The sequence below is a fragment of the Narcine bancroftii genome, chromosome 10 (assembly GCF_036971445.1).
Source record: "Narcine bancroftii isolate sNarBan1 chromosome 10, sNarBan1.hap1, whole genome shotgun sequence".
Classification (NCBI taxonomy): domain Eukaryota; kingdom Metazoa; phylum Chordata; class Chondrichthyes; order Torpediniformes; family Narcinidae; genus Narcine; species Narcine bancroftii.
In genome coordinates this window covers 52,704,841-52,726,149 of record NC_091478.1, presented here as the reverse complement: position 1 = coordinate 52,726,149, position 21,309 = coordinate 52,704,841, and the positions used below count along the sequence as shown (strand labels likewise).

General features: G+C 39.8%; 1 protein-coding gene across 2 annotated transcripts in view; it reads right to left on the bottom strand.

Annotated features, from left to right (window-relative positions):
- The window catches only part of LOC138744568 (oxidative stress-induced growth inhibitor 1-like), a 79,250-nt gene that overhangs the window by 10,870 nt on the left and 47,071 nt on the right, over window positions 1-21,309 (bottom strand). For both annotated transcript variants that reach the window (XM_069900929.1, XM_069900930.1), the window contains exons 4-5: window positions 17,147-17,338; window positions 6,413-6,504 (exon numbers count right to left, since the gene is read on the bottom strand). In XM_069900929.1, coding sequence (XP_069757030.1) covers window positions 6,413-6,504; window positions 17,147-17,338 — 284 coding nt within the window. The remainder of the gene's footprint in view (window positions 1-6,412; window positions 6,505-17,146; window positions 17,339-21,309) is intronic.

The following is a 21,309-nucleotide window of genomic DNA, read 5'->3' as shown; positions in this document are numbered from 1 at the left end:
ATGATAAAAAGATAGGTGGAGGGGAAGGTGGTGACAAGGAAGTGGAGAGACTGCAGAGAGACATATAGATAAGGAGAATGGACAAGGATGTGGCAAATGAAATACAATGTTGAAAAGAACACAGCAATACACTATGGTAGAAGGAATAAAAGTGCAGACTTATTTGGACAGGGAGAAAATTCAAAGGTGTAAAGGAAATTTGGAGTCCTTGTGCAAGAAACCCTAAAGGTTGAATCAGTGGTGAATACAATGTTAGCATTCTGATTAGACGGAAGAGCAGGGATGTGATATGGAGGCCTTTATAACAACTTTGGTCTCACTGAAGAAAATGACCATTGAAGAAGGTTAGGAGAAGATTCACAAGAAATATTCCTGGAATGAAGGGATTAGCATATGTAGGATGTTTGATGGCTCTTGGACTGGATTCCTTGGAAAATGCTTCAAACATTTTGAATGTTGAAATGCCTGGACAGAGTAGAGGTGGCAAAGTTGTTTCCCATGGTAGGGGAGTCAAGGACAAGAGGGAATACTTCAGGATTGAAGGACATCCATTTAAAACGGAAATGCAAAGGAATTTTAGTCAGGGAGTGGTGGACTCTAGAATTTGCTACCACAGGTGCCATGGAAGTCACCATTAAATGTATTTAAGGCAGAGATTGGTAGGTATCTGAATAGACAGGATATAAATGATCATGAACAGAATGCATGAGCTGAGTGGGAGAATGGATCAACTCATGATAGAATGGCAGAGCAGTTTTGTCAGGTTTTTTATCTTTGATTTTAAACACCAAGTATTATTCACCTGCATTTATATCTGAGAACAATAAGTAGCTCAGTGACTGGGACTCACATGGACTGCAGACTGCTGGAACCATGGGAACCAGGCATCAGAGCTGGGATTAGAGAGGGTGCTGAGGGCAAGAAGGCTTCCTGAAAGGCCTCAGAAGCTGCAGGGTTCCTGATCATATCAGAGGATGGGATCTGGAGCTCAGGTTGCCAATGGATCAAACAAAAGTCTCTGTGGCTCCGTGAACACTGGAAGTGGATTCACAGTCACTCAGCGGCTCTGAAGAGACTCTTGTTTGCTTCTCTTTCTCTCAAACAGTAAGGAGTACTGGGTGATACCAATGGCGAGTCTTTGTCTGCCTTACAGCAGGAAGAGGCAAATTTGTGCAGTATTATAACCATTTACTGCACAGAAACAGGCCAGTATGGCCCTACTTTTCCATGTCAAACATCTTTTCTCACCTAGTTCCACTGACCCACATTTGGCCCATAGCCCTCCACACCTCTACCGTCCATATACCTGTTCAACCTTTCCTTGAATATTAAGATCGATCTCGGTTCTACCACCACTGGCGGAAGTTCATCCCCCACCATCCTCTGCGTGAAAAAAAATTCCCACTCATATTTCCTCTAAACTGTTCCCCTTTTACTCTCAATCCATGCCCTTGTTTGAATCTCCCCCACTCTCAGTGGAAAATCATTGACCATCTGCCCCCTTATAATTTTGAATGCCTCTATAAAATCACCCATCAATCATCTACACTCCAGAGAATAAAGTCCCAGCTGCTCAACCTTTCCCTGTAACTCAAACCCTGAAACCCCGCAACATTCTCGTAAACCTCCTCTGCACTCTCTCTATACTGTTTATATCCTTCCCGTAATTCAGCAACCAAAACTGCATACAATATTCCAAATTTGGCCTCACCAATGCTTTAAACAATTTCAAACATGACATCCCAACTCCTGTATTCAATACTCTGATTTATAAAAGCCAACATACTAAATGCCTTCTTCACCACCCTATCCACATGTGATTCAACTTTCAGAGAATTATGTACCATGACTCCTAAACCCCTTTGTTCCACTGCACTCCTCAATTGTCTACCATTTAATGTGTATGTCCTACTTTGATTAGTCTGACCAAAATGTAGCACCTCACATTTATCAGTATTAAACTCCATCTGCCATCTTTCAATCCATTCTCCTAACAGTCCGATATCATCCTGTAAGCTTTGATAATTTTCCTCACCGTCCACAACCCCACCAACCTTTGTATCATCTGCAAATTTACTAATCCAATTTGTTACCCTATCATCTAGATCGTTAATATATATGACAAACAGCAGTACTGCTGAAGTACTCCAATCTTCACTGTCCTCCAATTCGATAAACAATTTTCCACCAATACTCTCTGGCATCTCCCATCCACCATTGCTGAATCTATCTCACTACTTCATCGTTAATACCTAATTCTTCCACCTTCCTTATGGTGAACCTTGTCAAAAGCCTTACTAAAGTCCAAATAGACAACATCTACCACCTTCCCCTCATCAACCTTTTAGTAACTGTTACAGTGTTCTGTGTTGTGCATTGGCCTATGCGTTGTGTGGTTTTATGTTAAAAAGTTGACAGTTTGCCTTAGAGAGCCAAGGTGAAGGTGGACTGCTGAGAGAGTGGGAGACAGACTGAGCATGTGGAGAAAATTATCTAAATATTTCTGGACTTGGATGATAAACCACCACTGGGAGTGCTGTGGAGTGGAAGAAGTGGAGTGGTCTGGCGGACAGTTTAGAATGTTGGGATTTCAAAAGGGATGAACATTCCAAAGGATCCGGACCAAGCCAGTTGTTCCTCTCACTGCAGAAACACAAGACAACTTCATATTTTGCGCTCTCTCTCTCTCTAAGATCTTCAGTTTACCAAACAAACTGAATTTTGCTTATAATCTTTGCTTCAGTTGAGATCGAAGTTTTGTGAGTCTTGTGTGTTTTGTGTCTAAGTTTTTTTGAAAGCTGGTTGGAAATATGACTTAGACTTTAATTACATAGTTATATTTAGGCTGGAGAATTTATTAGTTTTACACTGTTATAGAAATTTGCATAGTAACCAGTGGTCATTGTTATAAAAGTGCGGGATTTTGAATTAAAGTTTGAAGGTGAATTTTTGTTAATAAAGTAATTGTTCATCTTTACCCCTATGGTTGCTGGTTTGATCTTATAATAGTAACCTCCTTGAAAAACTCTACAAGATTTGTTAGACATGATCTACCATGTACAAAACCATGCTAAATACTCCAAATCAATCCATGACTTTCCAAATAGTTGCATATACCATCTCTTAATTTACCACCACAAACATCAGGCCTAGAATTACCAGGTTTACTTTTGGATCTTTTGTGAACAATGGAACAACACGAGTCACCCTCCAGTCCTCTGGCACTTTCCCCATGGCCAGTGACATTTTAAATATTTTTGTCAACGCTCCCACTATTTGTTCACTAACCTCCCTCAGGGTCCTAGGGAATATTCTGTCAGGACCTGGAGATTTAGCCACCTTGATCTTTTTCAATATAGCCAACACTACCTCCTCATTAATTCTTATATTATCCATGAGCTCCCTACCATATTTCTTCACTTCATCTGACTCAATTTTCTTTTTTTAGTGAAGAAAAAAAGTTTAAAATTTCACCCAACTCCTCCTCTAACTTCTCACGGAGCCTAACCCCCACCCCCCCACCCCGATCTTCAAGGGGCCCAATTTTATCCCTTACTATTCTTTTACTTTTAATGTACCTATAGAAACCCTTTGGATGTATTTTTACTTTTCCTGCCAAAGTAGCTTCATATCTCCTTAATAAAGGAATTAGAATGTTTATACCTGTTGTACACATCCCTCTTCCTCCCAACCAAGTTCCCAATATCTTTTGAAAACCAAGGCTTCCCTACAGTTTCTAACCTTTCCTTTACTCCTCACGGGGTTATACCAACTCTGTGCTCTCAGAATTTCTCCTTTGAATATTCTCCATTTATCTGCTACTTTCTTCCCTGAAAATATCTTATCCCAATCCACACCCCCCAAATCTTTTCTCATCTCCTTGAAATTTACTTTCTTCCAATCAAGAATCTCTATTCTTTTCCATTACTAGCCTAAAACTAATAGTATTGTGATCACTAGACCCAAAGTTTTCCCCAACACAAACCTGCCACCTGACCTAACTCGTTCCCTAATTGGAGATCCCCCTCGAGTCGGTTTTTCAGCGTGTTGATTAAGAAAACTTTCCTGGACACACTCAACAAACTCTATCCCATCCAGCCCCCTTACTGTATGGGCATCCCAGTTAATGTTTGAAAAGCTGGAATCTCCCACAACTACCACTTTGTGTTTATTACACATATATGCAATTTCCCTACAAATTTGCTCCTCTAATTCCCTCAGCCCATTATAATACACTCCCATTACATATATTCATGCCTCTGCCATTTCTCAATTCTACCCAAATAGCCTCACTGGACAATCCAATCCTGCCACAGCACTGCTGTCATGTTCTCTCTAATAAGCAATGCAACTCCTCTACCTTTTATCCCCTGTTCTATCATACCTAAAACAACAGAATCTTGGAATATTTAGCTGCTAAACATGCCCTTCCTGCAACCAAGTTTCACTGACAGCCATAATATCGTATTTCCATGTGGCCGTAAACTCATTTCCCTTAATTACAATACTCCTTGCATTAAAATTAATGCATTTAAGAGACTGTCCTCCACATATACTCCTTTTGTTACCAATTACCTTTGCCTCCTTCCTTTCATTTGTTTTATGTTCTGTTCCTCCAATATAGGTGTTGTTCCTCCCTAACTGCTGTACTCTCATGCTGATTCTCTCCCCCACCCCGCCCGCTAAATTAGTTCAAACCCTCCCCAACAGTTCAAGCAAACCTGCCCACCAGGATATTGGTCCCTCTCCAGTTCAAGTGCAGCCTGTTCTTTCGTACAGGTTAGACTTCCCCCAAAAGAGATCCCAATGATCCAGAAATCTAACTCCTTGCCCCAGCTCTTGACATCCTCCACAACTTCCTATTTCTACCCTCATTAGCATGTGGCACAGGCAGCAGTCCTGAGATCACCACCCTCGAGGTCCTGCTTTTTAACTTCTTCCCTAACTCTATGTAATCCCTTCTCAGGACCTCATTCCCACTTCTATCTAGGTCATTGGTCCCCACATGGACCACAACTTCTCGCTGCTTACCTTCCCCCTACAGAATGCTGTGGATGATCAGAGACATCCCTGACTCTGGGACCTGGGAGGTAACATACCAACTGGGATCCCCGATCTCATCCAGCAAACCTCCTATCTGCTCCCCTGACCAACAAGTCCCCAACTACAAGAGCCCTACTCTTTTCCCCTTCCCTTCTGAGCCAAGAATCCAGACCCTGTGCCAAAGACCCAACTTCCATGACTTGTCTCCTGTAGATCATCCTCCCCCAACAGTATCTAAAGCAGAATACTTATTGCTGAGGGGAACAGCCACAGGGGTTCTCTGCATTGCCTGCATCTCTTCCCCCTTTCCTTTTCATCAGTCATCCAATTCTCAGTTCCCTGACTGTTAGGGGTGACTACCTCCCCATAGCTCTGCCTCCCCGAGACTCCCATCTTGGACCATCTCTGCCTCCCTTATGATCCACAGTTCATCCAGCTGTAACTCCAGTTCCCTAACCTGGTTTCCCAGGAGTTGGAACTGGATGCACCTTTAGCAGGTGTCGTCATCAGGAACATCTGTGCTGTCCCTGACCTCCCACATCCTGCAATCAGCACACTCAACTGCCCCAACGGCCTCCATTACCTGCTCTTCAATTTAAATTGGAGTAATTAAAAAAAGTTACCAAACTTTACCTCACTGGGAGCTCTTACTCAGCCCCTGCTCACCAAAACCTCACTGTCCCACTCCTTCCCAGTCCTCCACTCCTCACTGGTCATACCTTTACCTCTCCCTCCGCCCTCTCCCAATTAACCTAATTACTGTCTCCCAATCAACTCCTAGCGGTCTCTCTTTTTATAAGTTCTCACAAAGCACTTGCTCCTCCTACTCCTCCACATTGAAATAAAAGTTTAAACCAGTTACTGCAGTGACCCTCTTGGCTCCACACCAACTGAAAAGCAAGGTAAGCTGTCCTGCCCTTTTTAAATCTGCCACCCGACTGACATCACAAGCCTGCATACTAGGCCCCCAATAAATTGGCTGAACAAATAATTAAATAGGCACCCTTAAACATGTTCTATGCAATATAAAGGAATTTTGAATCTTGATAGGGAGCTCTTTCTGGACAAGATGGACCACGCGGTAAGCAATCACAATGTTCCTATGAAGATGCATTTTTGGGTTGTATGTCCCAAACATACACGGTCACAGGGTAGAATGTAATATCTCCACACAAACTGTACCCAAGGTCAGGAATGGACCCAGGGCTCTGGCACCAAGAGATACCAGGTGCCAAGTTAGAGATACCATCCTCTGCACCACCATTAACTCTTCCGTTAAATGCAAACACAGCTGTGAATCTCTGGTAAGGATTGGGAAAATACAGGGACTAAAGCAAGTGGATCAGTGAACATGTTTGAAAGTTGTTACCTCTTCTTGTCCCTCATCCAGTCTCTGAAGGGGAGGTCGGGTAGCTCCATCCAATCTCCAAGACTGAGGGTGAACATGGATCCCTCTATGCACTGTGAAAGAAGCAAAACTAATGAACTGTTCGTCCTGAATACAATGGTGCTTCTCGAATTTCACTCTCAGCAAACTCAACCTGCTGAAGAGTCTCACTGAGAACCAGCCTTACCACATTCCAATCACTTCATTTGATTAGCTCAAGTCAGAGAATGCAGGAGGTGACATGATCATCAAATCAAAACAAAAGGAGAAGGAGGATATTCAGCCCTTTGAGCCTGCTGCACTGTTCGATACAATGGTGACCTCAATTCTTCATTCCTTTCTCTCCATTACTCTTGATCCATTAGCCCCAAGGGTCACATTCACCTCTGTAATTAACGAGCTTCAACAACTTTCTGTGGCAAGGAGTTCCACAAGTTCACACCTCTCTGAGAGAAGAGATTTCTCCTAATCTCAGTCCTAAATGGATTCCTTCTTCTCCTTAGGTTGTGACCCACATTAGGAAGATTTTGGGAGAATATCTTTCAATTTTTATCAACGATTTAAAAAAAACTTTATTTAGTATTTTTTCAATAAAAATAAACAGACATTTCCAGAATAAGTAGTCTAATAATTGTAAGGGTAATGGAATATGGGGAGTCAAGCAAGTGCTAATTAGGAATGAATTAGGATGGGGTGAAGAGATAATGGAATATGGGGAGTCAAGCAAGTGCTAATTGGGAATGAATTATGATGGGTTAAATAAGGGAAGTAAAGAATGGAATGTGAGGAAGGGTTAAGTAAGTATAATAGAATAGGGGTCTTATAGCAAGTAGATAGATTTAGCAAGTCCTGGGGGTTGATGAATAAGAACAAAGACATGACAAGTTTACAGAAAGGCACATAAACTGCACGTAGGCAGAATTACCTAATGCTAAACCAATCCAGGAGGCAGAAGAATGTTAAGGGGGGAGGTACCTCTGTACTGAAATGGAATGCATAAAAAGTTGGGTAAGCCCCAGTATGTGTGTGTATTCCCAGGGTAAGGGGAAGCACCCAACTTTGCATTGTAAAATAAATGTTCTTTGTTCTCAATTTTTGTCTCGAGTGAAATCTGTGAAGGCACCTTTGCTTCTCACAACAATAAAACAGTAAAACAAACCAATCCCCTCTCCTTCCCACAACAGATCCCTAAAGGGAAGCATTAAAAATAAACAAAAATATTCAGTAATTTACAATATTACTAAATTCATATTCTTCATATACGGTGTCCACATCTTAACAAAAAAATCATAATTATTATGTAAATTATGTTATTTTCTCCATATAGATACACGACTTCAACTCATTATGCCATCGAACTATATTCAACTCTGCTTCATCTTTCCAAGACATAGCAAAACTTTTACAAGCAACCGTCCATGTTAGACGAATAAACGCTGCCTGAAACTTATCCAACCCCAAGTCCACTAACGGAGTAAAATAACCCAACCCCAAGTCCACTAATGGAGTAAAATGACCCAACCCCAAGTCCACTAATGGAGTAAAATGACCCAACCCTGTCCACTAATGTAGTAAAATAACCCAACCTCAAGTACACTAACGGAGTAAAATGACCCAACCCCAAGTCCACTAATGGAGTAAAATGACCCAACCCTGTCCACTAATGTAGTAAAATAACCCAACCTCAAGTCCACTAACGGAGTAAAATGACCCAACCCCAAGTCCACTAATGGAGTAAAATGACCCAACCCCAAGTCCACTAATGGAGTAAAATGACCCAACCCCATCCACTAACAGAGTAAAGTGACCCAACCCCAAGTCCACTAATGGAGTAAAATGACCCAACAAAAAAATTTTTGGATCTAAAGGAAATTGAATTTTAAACAAAATATGAAGAAAAATCCTAAATTTAAACCAGAAAGGATGAACTTTCACAAAACCAAACAGAATGTCTAAATGTTCCAACACATAATCCACACCTAAAACACAAATCTGAATAACTAGATCCATAGTTTTTCAATTTTTCAGGGGTTAAATATAACTGATGCAAAAAATTATAATTAACCAAACTATATCTTACATTAATTAATTTAGTCAATCCATCATAACACATTTTCCCAATCCTTCCGACCAATCTCACAACTTAAATTATGCTCCCATTTAATCCTAGATGGATCTAAAAAAAATTTAACCATTGTATCTTGTAATAATGCATACATTTCTGAAATGAAATCTTTATCTGAAAAGTATGAAACCATAAATTCAAATTTAGTTAACTCAGAAATTTTCATTTCTCTTCCAAAATTATCTTTCACTAATGCCCTAATTTGATAATAAGTAAACAGAGAATTCTCTAAAATCCCAAATTTCTCTTTAAATGATAAAAATTTACCTCCAAATCAATCCTGCAATCTTTTTATTCCTTTATTTCCACCAATCTTCTAGAACTCCATTATTCAATGAAAAAGGAATCAATTTATTTTGATATATTGGGGTTTGAACTGATAAACTACCTTTTGATCCTATTAATAAATTCCTTTTAGTCCAAATTTCTAATAAATGTTTCAAAATTGGTACATTATATTTCTGTAGTAAGACAGTATTCCATTTAAATACAAACTGATGGGGACAAGGTTCCATTATTGCACCCAATTCCACCCTATCCCAACTAGGTGGGTTCGAAATATCTAACATATGATTAATAAGTCTTAATTGAGCTACTTCATAATAATTTTTAAAATTAGGTAATTAAAAATCTCCCAAAGCATGCTGCCAGGTTAATTTATGCATCTCTACTCTAGCTAATTTCCCTTTCCATAAGATTCTTGAACTACTTTATTTAAATCTTAAAAAAAGGATTTCGGAAGAGAACAAGGAATCGATTGATACGAATATTGAATTCGTGGAAAAATATTCATCTTTATACAACTTACTCAACCTGTTAAAGTTAAAGGTAAATCTTTCCATTTAATCAAATCTGCTTTAATCTTTCTCATTAATGGTATATAATTTAAACTATACAATGAATGAAAATTTACATCAATCATTATCCCTAAGTACTTAATTTTATCAGTCCATCAAAATTTACTAATTTGTCTAGATTGATCGTAATTTCTTTCAGAAATTGGTAGTATTTCACTTTTATCCCAATTCACTTTATATCCATTTATCAACGATTTTTAAGATTAAAATAACCCCATGCCCTTGAATTGCTCTGTTTGGAGTTTCTAGCGAACCAGATAGACTTGTGTTGTGTTACAGATAAAAAGTTTCAGTTTCAAAAGATATGGGCCCCATTTTTAGAACATCATATTTAGCAGTTTTAGATGATTTGGGTGCTCTCGGGCTGATCCGTCTGCTTTCTGGAGGTGGCGACTTGATCCATCTTTGCATTTTTTGGGTTCAATTAGGTAACCTTGATGGGGGAGGGGTTAGATTAGTATTAGTTTGAGGTTCCTTTCTCTTATTTTTCTCTTTTTTTCTGTTCTTTTTACACAAGTTGATCATACATGGTTTAATGATTGTCCTAGATCATAACAATGATTTAGAGATTACATCAAGGGATGATGAGTATTGATTGGTACAATGTAACTCAAGTGGTCTCTATACAGAATTATTCCAACAAATAATGTCAACTTAACAATTATGGATGAAATTTGTTGCAAAGTGCATTTATATGAATTATATATGTAAATGTTATGATATTCTTTTGTAATAGTAGAACATGTATATAGATTTATTATGTTAAATTCAATAAAATATTTCTAAAAGATTGTGACTCCGTCATTCACGAATTCTCTAACGTCGGGAAGAGTCTTCCTGTACCTAACCTGTCCAGTCCTGTCTAGAATGTTATTCTCTTGAAATGAACTGACCCAGTGTGTAAAAGTAGATGATACAATTTTCTTGTTTATTTTCATTGTGTGATGACATTGTTTAATGGGTTTATTGTATATGTTGAACGTTTAATGGGTTTGGAGGGGGGTGGGAAGGAGGGAGGGAAGGGGGGAAAGGGGAGAAAACGACACTGTGTATATTCAAGAGGGAAATATTTGTGTGTATTTTGATTAATATGGTTCATAGTGTGAAAATTTTTTAAAAATTAAAAAAAGAATGTCATTCTCCAGGAGTCCAAAACTTCATACAATAATCAAATATATTCTCACCAAGACTTTGCACAAATGCAGTCAGACTCCGTGCTTCAAACCTTCTCATAAAAGGCCAAAGTGCCATTTGCTTCTTTCACCGCCTGAGGTGCCTGCATTCCAGCTTTCACAGCCTGAGGCACTTGCATTCCAACCTTCACTGCCTGATGCACCTGCATTCCAACCTTCACCACCTGCATTCCTTCCTTCACTGCCTGTGCACCACGACACCCAGATTTCATTGCTTTTCATCACTTGTCACCACTCAGACAATAATCTCCCTTCCTGGTACTGCCACCAAAGTGGAGGATCTCCCATTTATCTGGATTTTACTGGGTCTGCTATACATTTGCCCATCTTCCTAACCTGTCCAAGACACCCGGCAGCCTTTTGGAATCTTCCTCAAGCTCTCACTGCCTCCCACTTCAGTGTCATCTGCAAACTTGTTGCATCCAACTCCATCTTGATCAACAATATGTATGTAGCTGTGGCCCCAGCACTGAACCCTGCACTGAAAAGGGCCCATTTATCACCACACCAACCTGCCAACCACATCAGCTTTATCCTCTATCCTTTATCCACATCAGCACATTACCTCCCATATTACAGCACATCCTCTCACTTTGCACACCAATCTCTTTTGTGAGATTTCTCAAAAGCCTTTGAAAGTCCAATACTCCAATAAATAAATTGGTTTTATCGAACATTCAGTGGTGGAGTGCTAGAAATAGGTCAGTTGGTTCTTACAAGAACATTGCCAGAGTAAAACATCATTTTCATCCTGAAGTTTATTCTTTTAATGTTCATCTGGACTAAATTATATTTTTGGATCATTATATTGAAGCTTGAACCCATAGGTTGTATATGACTGCAGACGCAGTGATTGAAGTAAAAACAAAATGCTGGAGAAACATAAATAACTGAAATTCATCGTCACATAACAGGTTCAATGCTGCCTAAAACTTTGGGTTGAAAAATCTAACAAATAAATGGTGGGATACTAAAGAATATTGATGAACAAAGGGACCCTGGGCTTCAGGTCCATAATTCTCACAGAGGAGACTTGGGTTGGTCGTGGGGTTAAGCAGGCATGGTGTGTTTGTTTCAAAAGATCTGGGCACAGCATACAAGAGTTGAGACATTACAGAGAAACACAAAATTTCCAGATGCTGAAACCTTGAGCATATGAAGATTTGCCAGAGGAACACAGCAGGTCCGACAGCATCCTTGGGTAGAAATGATCAGTTAAATTTTCGGTCTGGAAGAGGATGGCATGATGTATGAAAAAGGAAAGAAGTTGGGGGAGGGACCCAGAGGTGATAGGACTGAGATAGAGACAGGTCGAGGGAGAGACTACTGGGAACAGGGAGGGGGTAAAATCAAGTGGAGGAGTAATAGAGACGGAAGCAGTGGGTTAAGAAGGGGATGGGGAATACATAATGCAATGATCATTGGTGTTTTTCTAAAGATGCTAGGGTCTCGTGGGGTCACAATTCCTTCATTGTCATGTAGTAACATGTAATATTACACAAATTTAACTTATTCTGCCATGAGGCAGACGAAGATTCACAGTCAGCAGAAATTGCCTAGTGTCCTTAGTCAGAGGAAGAGAGGTAAAAGAGTTTCTCCAGCCCCCCCCCACCCCGAGATAAAAGTGCTGGAGAAAGGATTGCCTTTTACTTCCCATGGATTCTCTGTGACTTGCTGAGTTTCCCAACACTTTTCTGTGTTGATTTTTGTAAGTTTAGGTAACACCCCCACCCCCATTTCATTCTATTGTGTCCATCACTTTACCTACTTGTCCTTAATACTTCCCGGCTCTCTAACCTTTCTCCCCCTCCCCCCACCCCAGACAAAGCATCCTGCCCCAAAACATTAACTGACCATTTCTACCCATGGATGCTCCCTGAGTTCCTCCAGTAATTCTTTGCCAGTTGAGATGCTATGTTGTAACTTTACAAGAGACTGGTTGAACCACATTTGGACTCTTGTGTATAGTTCTGGTCTCCACACTGTGGGAAGGATGTGGTGATACTGGAGAGAGTGTAGAGGAGCCACCAGGATGGTGACTGGATTGGAGACTTTGCTTATGGGGAGAGATTGAACAGGCTGGGCTTTTCTTTCCTGGAGTGAATGAGCTGATGAGTAACTTGCAAAAGTTTCTAAAATGACGCGAGGCATAAACAGGGAAAATACAGACTCTTTTCCATGTGGCAGGGATAATAACAACAAGTAAAATAAGGTTTAAGGAGTTTTACGGAAACAGAAGAGGAAAGTTGTTTTTCTGTGAAACAGAGAATGGGGGGCGTGGCAAGATGGCGTAGGAAGAAGGCGTGTGGAGACACCTCTCCCCAACTGAATCAATTAATGCCGAGATTATAAAGACTTGAAGAAGTTTTTGAAAGTTGTAAGAGGTAGATTAAAGTAATAATGAGGAAAACAAAAGGACAACTAGTGAAGAAACTGACTTTTAAACATGTGAAACACCGAGAGTGGTTGACATCTGGAACCCAGTGCCAGAGGAGGTGGTGAAATCAGACACATACACTCTGTTGACATTTAAACTAACATGCAGGAGGGCTAGAAGGCTTGTTCCTATTCTGATCAACGTAATGACCAAGTAATGATGAACTTGACAAGCCTCAGTAAAATGTGTACAAGCCTTGGAGCAGAGTGTGGCTTCATACTCAGGAACTGCATTCTAACGTCACGGAAGACACAAGGCAGATTCAGTGAGACACTGCTTCCAGAATTAGAAAGGCACAAGGAAACGGTGGAGGGGAGATTGCTGGCATTAATCTATGAAAGGCGGAACACGGGTACCAACCAGCTGAAAGGTCATTGAGTGAATGTTAAACAGGAGGTTTTCAGCGCAGCAGCCTGTTGTATCCCACTTTCACCGGGAGGGGTTATCACCATAGAACTCTAGCTCAAACAGGTACATCCAGTCCACACCAAACTGTTACCCTGCATCCACACCCCACCATACTCCTCCCTTCAGCTGCCAGCTTGTTCTACATTCTACCACACTGAATGAACAAATTCCCCCTATTGTTCCTTTCAAACATACGTTCTTTCACACTTAACCTAGTCAGAGAGCGATCTTTCTTAGCCGCTCTCCCTTTATCACCTCTCAGCTTCTTTCTTTTCTTCTCCTCCCAACTGTATCCATCTGCTCACCTGTGCTCCTTCCTCTTCCCCTCTCCCTCTCCTCCATGCCCCCTGCTTTGTATTCAGGAATTTGCCTGACTTCCAGCACTCCTGACAAAGAGCCCAGGCTTTGGTTACCTTTCCTATCAATGCTGAGAAACCTCCTGAGTTTCTCCAGCATGTGCATGTACTGCATCACCCCATTATTGTTCTCTCTCTTTCTAACCTTTCCTTCTCAACCCCTCTCCCTGCCTCTCCATCTCCTCTTTTTAAAAAAATTATTTAATAGTTTTGTAAAATACAAATCAAATACAACAAATTAAAAAACTACAAAAATCTCCCCCCCTTACTAAACTAAAAAAAACCCTCTCCCTCGAGCCTTAAAAAAAATAGGTATTAAATATTCACTGTTTGGTGTGACAACTCTACAACATTTATTTGTTCTAAAGACATACATTCTAAATATAAACCCCACATATCAACAAAAAAAAGAATAATTATTTCATAAATTGTTATTTTTTCTAAATATAAATATGACTGCAGTTCATTATGCCATCTTTGTTGATTCAATTGTACATCATTCTTCCATGCAACAGCTATACATTTTCTCACTACTGCTAACCCTAATCGTAGAAAAGCTAAATGCAGTTTAATCATTCGTGACTCTACAAATAATACATTTATATAACCTAATAAGCACATCATTGGATCCAATTGCAAATCTATTTTGAACAAATCTCTCAAAAAGTTCACAACTTCCTCCCAAAAAGGTTTAACTTTCTTACATAACCTAACTGAATGTATAAAAGTACCTCTGCTCTCCACATCTAAAACACAAATCTGTTAAACTAAATCCATATTTGTTTCTCCATCTCCCACAGTTCCTATCCCATCACTCCCAGGGCCCCTTCCCCTGCTTCTTTCCCCTTTCATATATGTAATTTCATCTCTTCTATAAAAGGTGCACATTTGAAATGTTGACTCTTTCCCTCCATGGAATTCTTCATCTGCTGGGGGAAATTCTAAGTATTGTAGACCAGTGGTGGGCAAATTAATGGAGAGGATTCTTAGGGACAGGATTGACAAGCATTTTGAAAAGCATCATCTTCTCACAGATAGTTGTGACAGAGTATATAGAGGTGTTTGGGAGATAAATTGGGAGGTTTGTTAGAGAAGGTCACACACAAACACGTTAAAACACAGAATTTTTGCAGGAGCTTTTGTAAGAGTGCTCAGACTCATGATGGAATGTCATTTGCAGAAGGCAATATATGTAACAACATTCAGGGCAGCTTTGTCTGGAAACAGAACTTGTCTTGAGGGTCATGTGATCTTTGCAGGCAGAGAGCAGAGAAAAAAAGCAGGCTTTGCTCTCAGAGAGGAGGGTGTGTGTGTGAGAGAGTGAGAGAGAGCGAGAGAAATTGGTTCCAGACGGACAAGCTGGCAAGGTTTGGAAGAAGGCCTGGTCAAAGGCAAGGACTGGCTTTCCAGTATTTCCCTTGGAATAGGAGAAACAGAAAGGAACTCTGTGGTGGATGTCCTGGAACAAGAAAAACTCTCTCTCTCTGAGAACCAACTAGAACTCTTCTGAGTGGTAACCTGTTAAGCACCAAAGCCTCGTGAACTTTATTAATGTTAACTTCTGTGCACAGTACATGAATTGCTGCAACCAGTGAGATTGGACTGTGAAACAAAGAACTTTGCTGAACTTACACACACATTACACACACGTGTGCTTAGAATTAGAAGAGGGTTAAGTAGGTTAAGTGGGTCAATAGAGATAAGATAAAGTTTGATTCTATTTTTATGTTCAAAGATAATTAAAAGCAACTTTTGTTTAAGTAATCATTTATCGTGGTCCATATCTATGGATGCTGGGTTTTGGGGTCCTCTGGACTCGTAATATAGTCACCATGGCTTGGTAAAGGGCAGGCTGTGACTCCTGAACCTAACTGAACTTTTGAAGAGACAAAAGAATTTGCTGAAGGTTGGGGGTCGATGTGTCCATGGATTTTAGTGAAGCATTTACCAAGGTCCTCCTCGGTCGACTCATTCAGAAAGTTATGAGGCATGGGATTCATGGCTGTGTGGATTCAAATGGACTTACCTTCAGAAAGCAGAGTGCAGTAATAAATAGGATGTATTCTGCCTGGAGGTTGGTGAATAGTGGTGTTACACAGGCATCTGTTCTGGGACCCTTGCTTTTGTGATTTTTAAGAATGACCTGGACAAGAAGTGGAAGGTTGGAGGTGCTGTGGATTCTGTAGAAGGTTTCTTTAGGTTACAACAGGATACAGTCAGGATGTAGAGTTGGGAAGAGATGTGGCAGATAGAGTTCAATCTGGACATGTGAAGTGATGCATTTTAGAAGATTGACTTGAAGGTGGACGACATGGTTAACGGCAGGATTCTTAACAAGCGTGGAAGAAAAGGGGAGCCTTGGGGTCTGATTCCATAGATCACTCAAGGTTGCCATGCAGGTTGATAGGGCCATTAAGAAGGCCTATGGAATGTTGGACTTTATTTGTAAGGGGGTTAAGGGGGTTGAGTTCAAGAGCTGTGAAGTCATGTTGCAGGTCTACAAAATTCTGGTGAGACCATCCTTGGAATAATGTGTTCAGTTCTGGACACCTCATTACAGGAAGAATGTGAAAGCTTTGGAGAGGGTTCAGAGGAGAATTAACACGATTGCCTGGATTGGATTATCTTATATGACAAGGTTAACCAAGCTAATGCTTTTCTCTTTGGAGTGAAGAAGGATGAGAGGTAACTTAATAGAAGTATACAAGATTATAAGAGATAAAATGAAGCGTGATAGTGTAGTGATTACCAGAGACATCTGTTTAAGGTGAACGGAAGAAAGTTTGGAGGGTAAGATTTTTACTCCGAGTATGGTGGGTGCCTAGAATACTTTGCCAGGGCTTGTGGTGAAGTCTGGTTCAATCGGCACATTCCAAAGACTCTTAAAAAGGCACATGGATGCAACAAAAATAGAGAGTTACATACGTGAGGTAGGAAAGGATTAGGAAGGATAGGTTTGCATGGGTTAGCACATCATCATGGGCTGAAAGGCTTGTACTGTGCTGTAATGTTCTATGTAGTCCAGTTTCTTCAGCATTTGTATTTCTCAATGTTAATTATGCATTGCATTTCGATGTTTAAAAAATTTAGACACACAGCATGGTAACAGGACATTTTGGCCCTTATGCCTGTGCCACCCAATTAAATCCAATTGGCCTACAACCCTCAGTACATTTCGAATGGTGGGAGGAAACCAGAGCCCCCTGGGAAAGCCCAAGTAGACATGGGGAGAACCTACAAATTCCTTAAGACAGCTTGGGATTCGAACCCCAGCCCTGATCGTTGGTGCTGTAACAGGATTACACCCACCTTGCCATCACATTCCTCTTTCCATACTTACATGCCAAGCTCCTCCCACAGGCCCCTTGCCCAAGACCAGATGAGGAATATATTGATCACGTTCCTGTGTCCAGGTGAGCACCGAATCCACAAAGACACCAAGATCGGCATCAGGACGCAAGAGCGAGTCGAACAGCACAGCAACTGGGCTGTGGGAACGGCCCACCAATCCCTCAGACAGGTGCTGGAGGTCCTGTAGTAGACAAGAAGAGTGTAAATATATTGACGGACAGAATATAATGGAGAACAAAGCTCCAATATGAGTCATGTGTCGTGTCAAATTGTCATAGAGTGAGGAAACAGGCCAAGCGTGCCCATGCTGACCAAAGTGTCCCACCCACACAGGTCCCACCTGCCTATGTTTGGCACAAATCCCTCTAAACCTGTTCTTTTCATGTATCCATCAAAGTGTTACAATAATACCTGCCTTAACCTCCTCTGGCAACCCATTCCACACACCCACCACCATCTGTGTAAAAAAAAAGTCACCCCTCAGATCCCTGTTAAATGTCTCTCCTCTCACTTTAAACTAATGCCCTCCGGTTACTGATTTCCCCTGCTCTGGGTAAAAGAGTGTTCTCACCTTCCTCTCACGACTTTGTTCACCTCTATGAGATCACTCCCCTCCCACCCCATTCTCCTGCACTCCAAGGAATAAAATCACAGCCTGTTCATCCTTTCCCTGTAGTTCAGGCCCCCTGAGTCCTCGTAAAACTTCTCCAGTTTGACAACATCTTTTCAATAACACGGTGACCAAAAGTGAGCACAAGACTCCAAATGCGGCCTCATACAACTACCACATCAACTCCTAACATCCTCATGTAATTCTCTGCCTGATGAAGGCCAATGTGCTGAAAGTCCTTTTAACCACCTAGTCTACCTGTGAAGCTATTTTCAAGGGACTACTGTGGTACCTGCTCCGCAACACCTTCCAGATCCTTATTATTCACTGCTTAGGCCCTACCCACATTAAACCTTGTAAAATCCAATACCTCACATTTCTTGGTATTGAATTACATTAATCATTCTTCTGCCCAACTGATTTGGCACCTAATTTATAGCAAAGTGAGCTGAATTGCCACAAAGTTCCAGCTCCACTGAGCACATGGGTTTCCTTCAGGTGTTCTTGTTCCCTCCCATGTTCCAAAGATGCACAGAATTAGTAGTTTAATTAGTCAACTTGGGTATATTTGGGCAGCATGGACTTGTGGGCCAGACATTACTATGAATTACAATGAAGCCTCTTCATCTCTGTGAGAAATCATTGGTGGGGGGCGTGGCAAGATGGCGTAGGAAACAGACGTGCCTTCCAGACCTCTCCTGACTCTGATTTATTGTTTTGTCTTTAAGTGCCCGTTAAAGTTCTTTTAAAAGTTTATAAATAATAAGAGGTGCTGGATTAATACCTAATGGTTTATATGCAAAAAAAAGGTAAAAGAAAACATCAACAGACTGTTAAAAAACTACATTTTCTGAAATTATCTGAGCCTACTTGTTTACAAGAAGCCAAGACTCAATGTAGAATGGATCCAGAAGAAGACGTACAGAATTTGGCATTGAAACTCCGTTTTAAACCGGTAAGACTCTCTGAAGGTCGCATTACTGGCCGGGTGCCAGTATTTCACACAACGGCCACTGTGAGTGCTGTTACTGAGACTTTGACAGTTGAATCAGCTGGGGCGCTACCAGCTGGAGAGTTAAAGAGCTGTCATTCGACTGCTACAGTGGTGGTGCTGCAAAATTCATCTTCAATTACAACGGTTTTTCCAGATATCGATTCAGTGAAGATGATTAAAGAGATTTGGCTTAAAGATAACCCTGATCTTCAGTCTCCTGGCATTGCTGGGGGGACTTTGAGAGGGATTTTTATACGAAGCCAAACTGCTAGAAAAGATACTAAATTAAGGGAAGAGACAGAAGATCCCGTGGTCTCTAAGGAACAGCAAGACCCCATTATGCCTGAATCTACTTCTATTGAAATGTCTGTTAAGGATCTTGAAGATAAGATATATTCTGTATCGAGTCACTTAGCTAATTTTGTGAACCTGTTTATTTCCAAGATTAATGCGATGGCGGAAGCCATTAATGGAGCTTTTAAGCTTGAAACCATTGAAAGATTTGAAATGTGTGATCAAGGTTTAGTCGATGTACAGGATCAACTGCAAGATGAAAATAGAATAATTGAAACATTGCAGATCTAAAATAAAAAATTATCAAAACAGGTTGATTATTTGGAGAATCAATCTAGACGGAGCAACGTGAAAATTGTTGGTTTGCCAGAAGGCATAGAAGGACCAGATCCAAGAAAATTTTTTACTGAATGGATTCCACGAGTGTTAGGACAGGATAAATTCCCTGAAGGTTTAATACTGGAATGTGCTCATAGAGTTTTAAGAAGAAAATCTTTTTCAGGACAGAATCCAAGACCTTTTCTGATCCGTTGTTTAAACTATTGTGACAGAGAGACAATTTTATGTACGGCTATTAGAAATGCCCAGCAAAATAGATCTCCTTTGATGGTTCAGAATAATCCTGTTTTCTTCTATCAAGATTTGAGTCAAGAAATTATGTTTCAACGATGCGAATTTAATTCTGTGAAAGAACGGTTGTGGAAAAAAAGACATAAGGCAATATTCAGGTATCCTGCGGTACTGAAGATTTTTCAGGATGGAAATCAGCTAAAGTTCTTTGACAATCCTAAAGAGGTTATGGACTTTGCTCAGTCTCTACCAGTCATGCAGTTTCAGGAACGATGTAGTCCTTCAAGGTCTCCAAAGAGAGTAGAGATGTAAGGTGGGATCCAGATTTTTAAAAGAAATGGAAGCAATGGTGACTGAAGTGGTAACATTGATTTTAAAAAATAAATCTTTTATCTTTTTTTTTGAGAAGAGTTTAAATAGTTTAAATAATGATGATAGTTTAATGAAATGGGAGTTGGGAGTGGGAACTGGGTGGGCACTAGTTTCCAGAAGTCATCAGCTACCTGTGAGTTATCTCACACCCAATATTTTGGGGGAGTTACCGCTTTGGGCGGTTTAAACAGGAGGAGGTAGTTGTGACCTCCGACCTGTTTTTTTTTTTAATTTTTGGGTTAAGAAGTGAAGATTTTTTTTATTATTATTTTTTTAAATAAAAATTTTTTTTAAAACTCTTTTTGTTTTGAGGGAATTAGGAGGTTTTTTTCTCTCTTTTTTTCTCTTTTTTTTGAGGGTTTTTTTTCTCTTTTTTCTCTCTTTTTTAAGAGGATGATGTCACAGAAGATAATAAGTCAAAAATTGAGGATGTTGAATTAGATGAAGAGAAAGATGAGGGGAAAGGTGATAAGAAGAAAAAGAAGAAAACCAAGTACAAATACATTGAGCGAGAAGAGTTTAATAAAATTAAGTTAATTTCGATAGAGAATTTTGAAGATGTTATAAATGAAGAATGTGGAGAATTTTATGAGTTTGAACTTTCTTTTTCTTTTTTTATTTAAGGGGAGGGGAAGGGAATAAAAAGTTTATCTGATTGTTTTTCTAAGGGATGTTTTTGTTCTCTCGATGAATTATAAAGGAAACTTGGTATTAATGGAAATTCTGTATTTGTGTATTATTAATTATGATTTTTTGTATAACAGATATGTGGTTGATATATGATTTTAATATTTGAACTTAGTTTTAAAGTGGATTTCATTTGTTAAATACATGTATTATGTTTGATTTAAATATATGTTTAAGGGTATTATTTTAGTATTGATATTTTTTTTGTTGTTAGTAATTTTTGTTGTAGTTAAGTTTTATCCTTTTTTTGTAAGTGGGGTTTTTTCTATTTTATTTACAACATTGTTAATTAATTCTTCACTCTATTTTGGGAGGGGAGGGTTGGACTAATTTTAAATTAGACGATAAATGTGTTATAATTATTGGGGGGGTTAATTTGTGTAGTTTAATGATGTAGTATTCTAACTTTTATTATCTTATTTTTAATTATTTCTTTAAATGTAATTTTTATTGAGGAGTCACGTGATGGACTAGTGGCCAGTCAGGGAATTCCAGCCCTCTCCGGAAAAGTTAAAAAAAAATGCACAAAACACAAAGGTACAAGAGTAAAAATTAAAACAAAGTAAAAATAAAGGTGAGAAGAAAATGGCAGCGAAGAGAGAAAAGTCGAAAACAACAGGAAGAA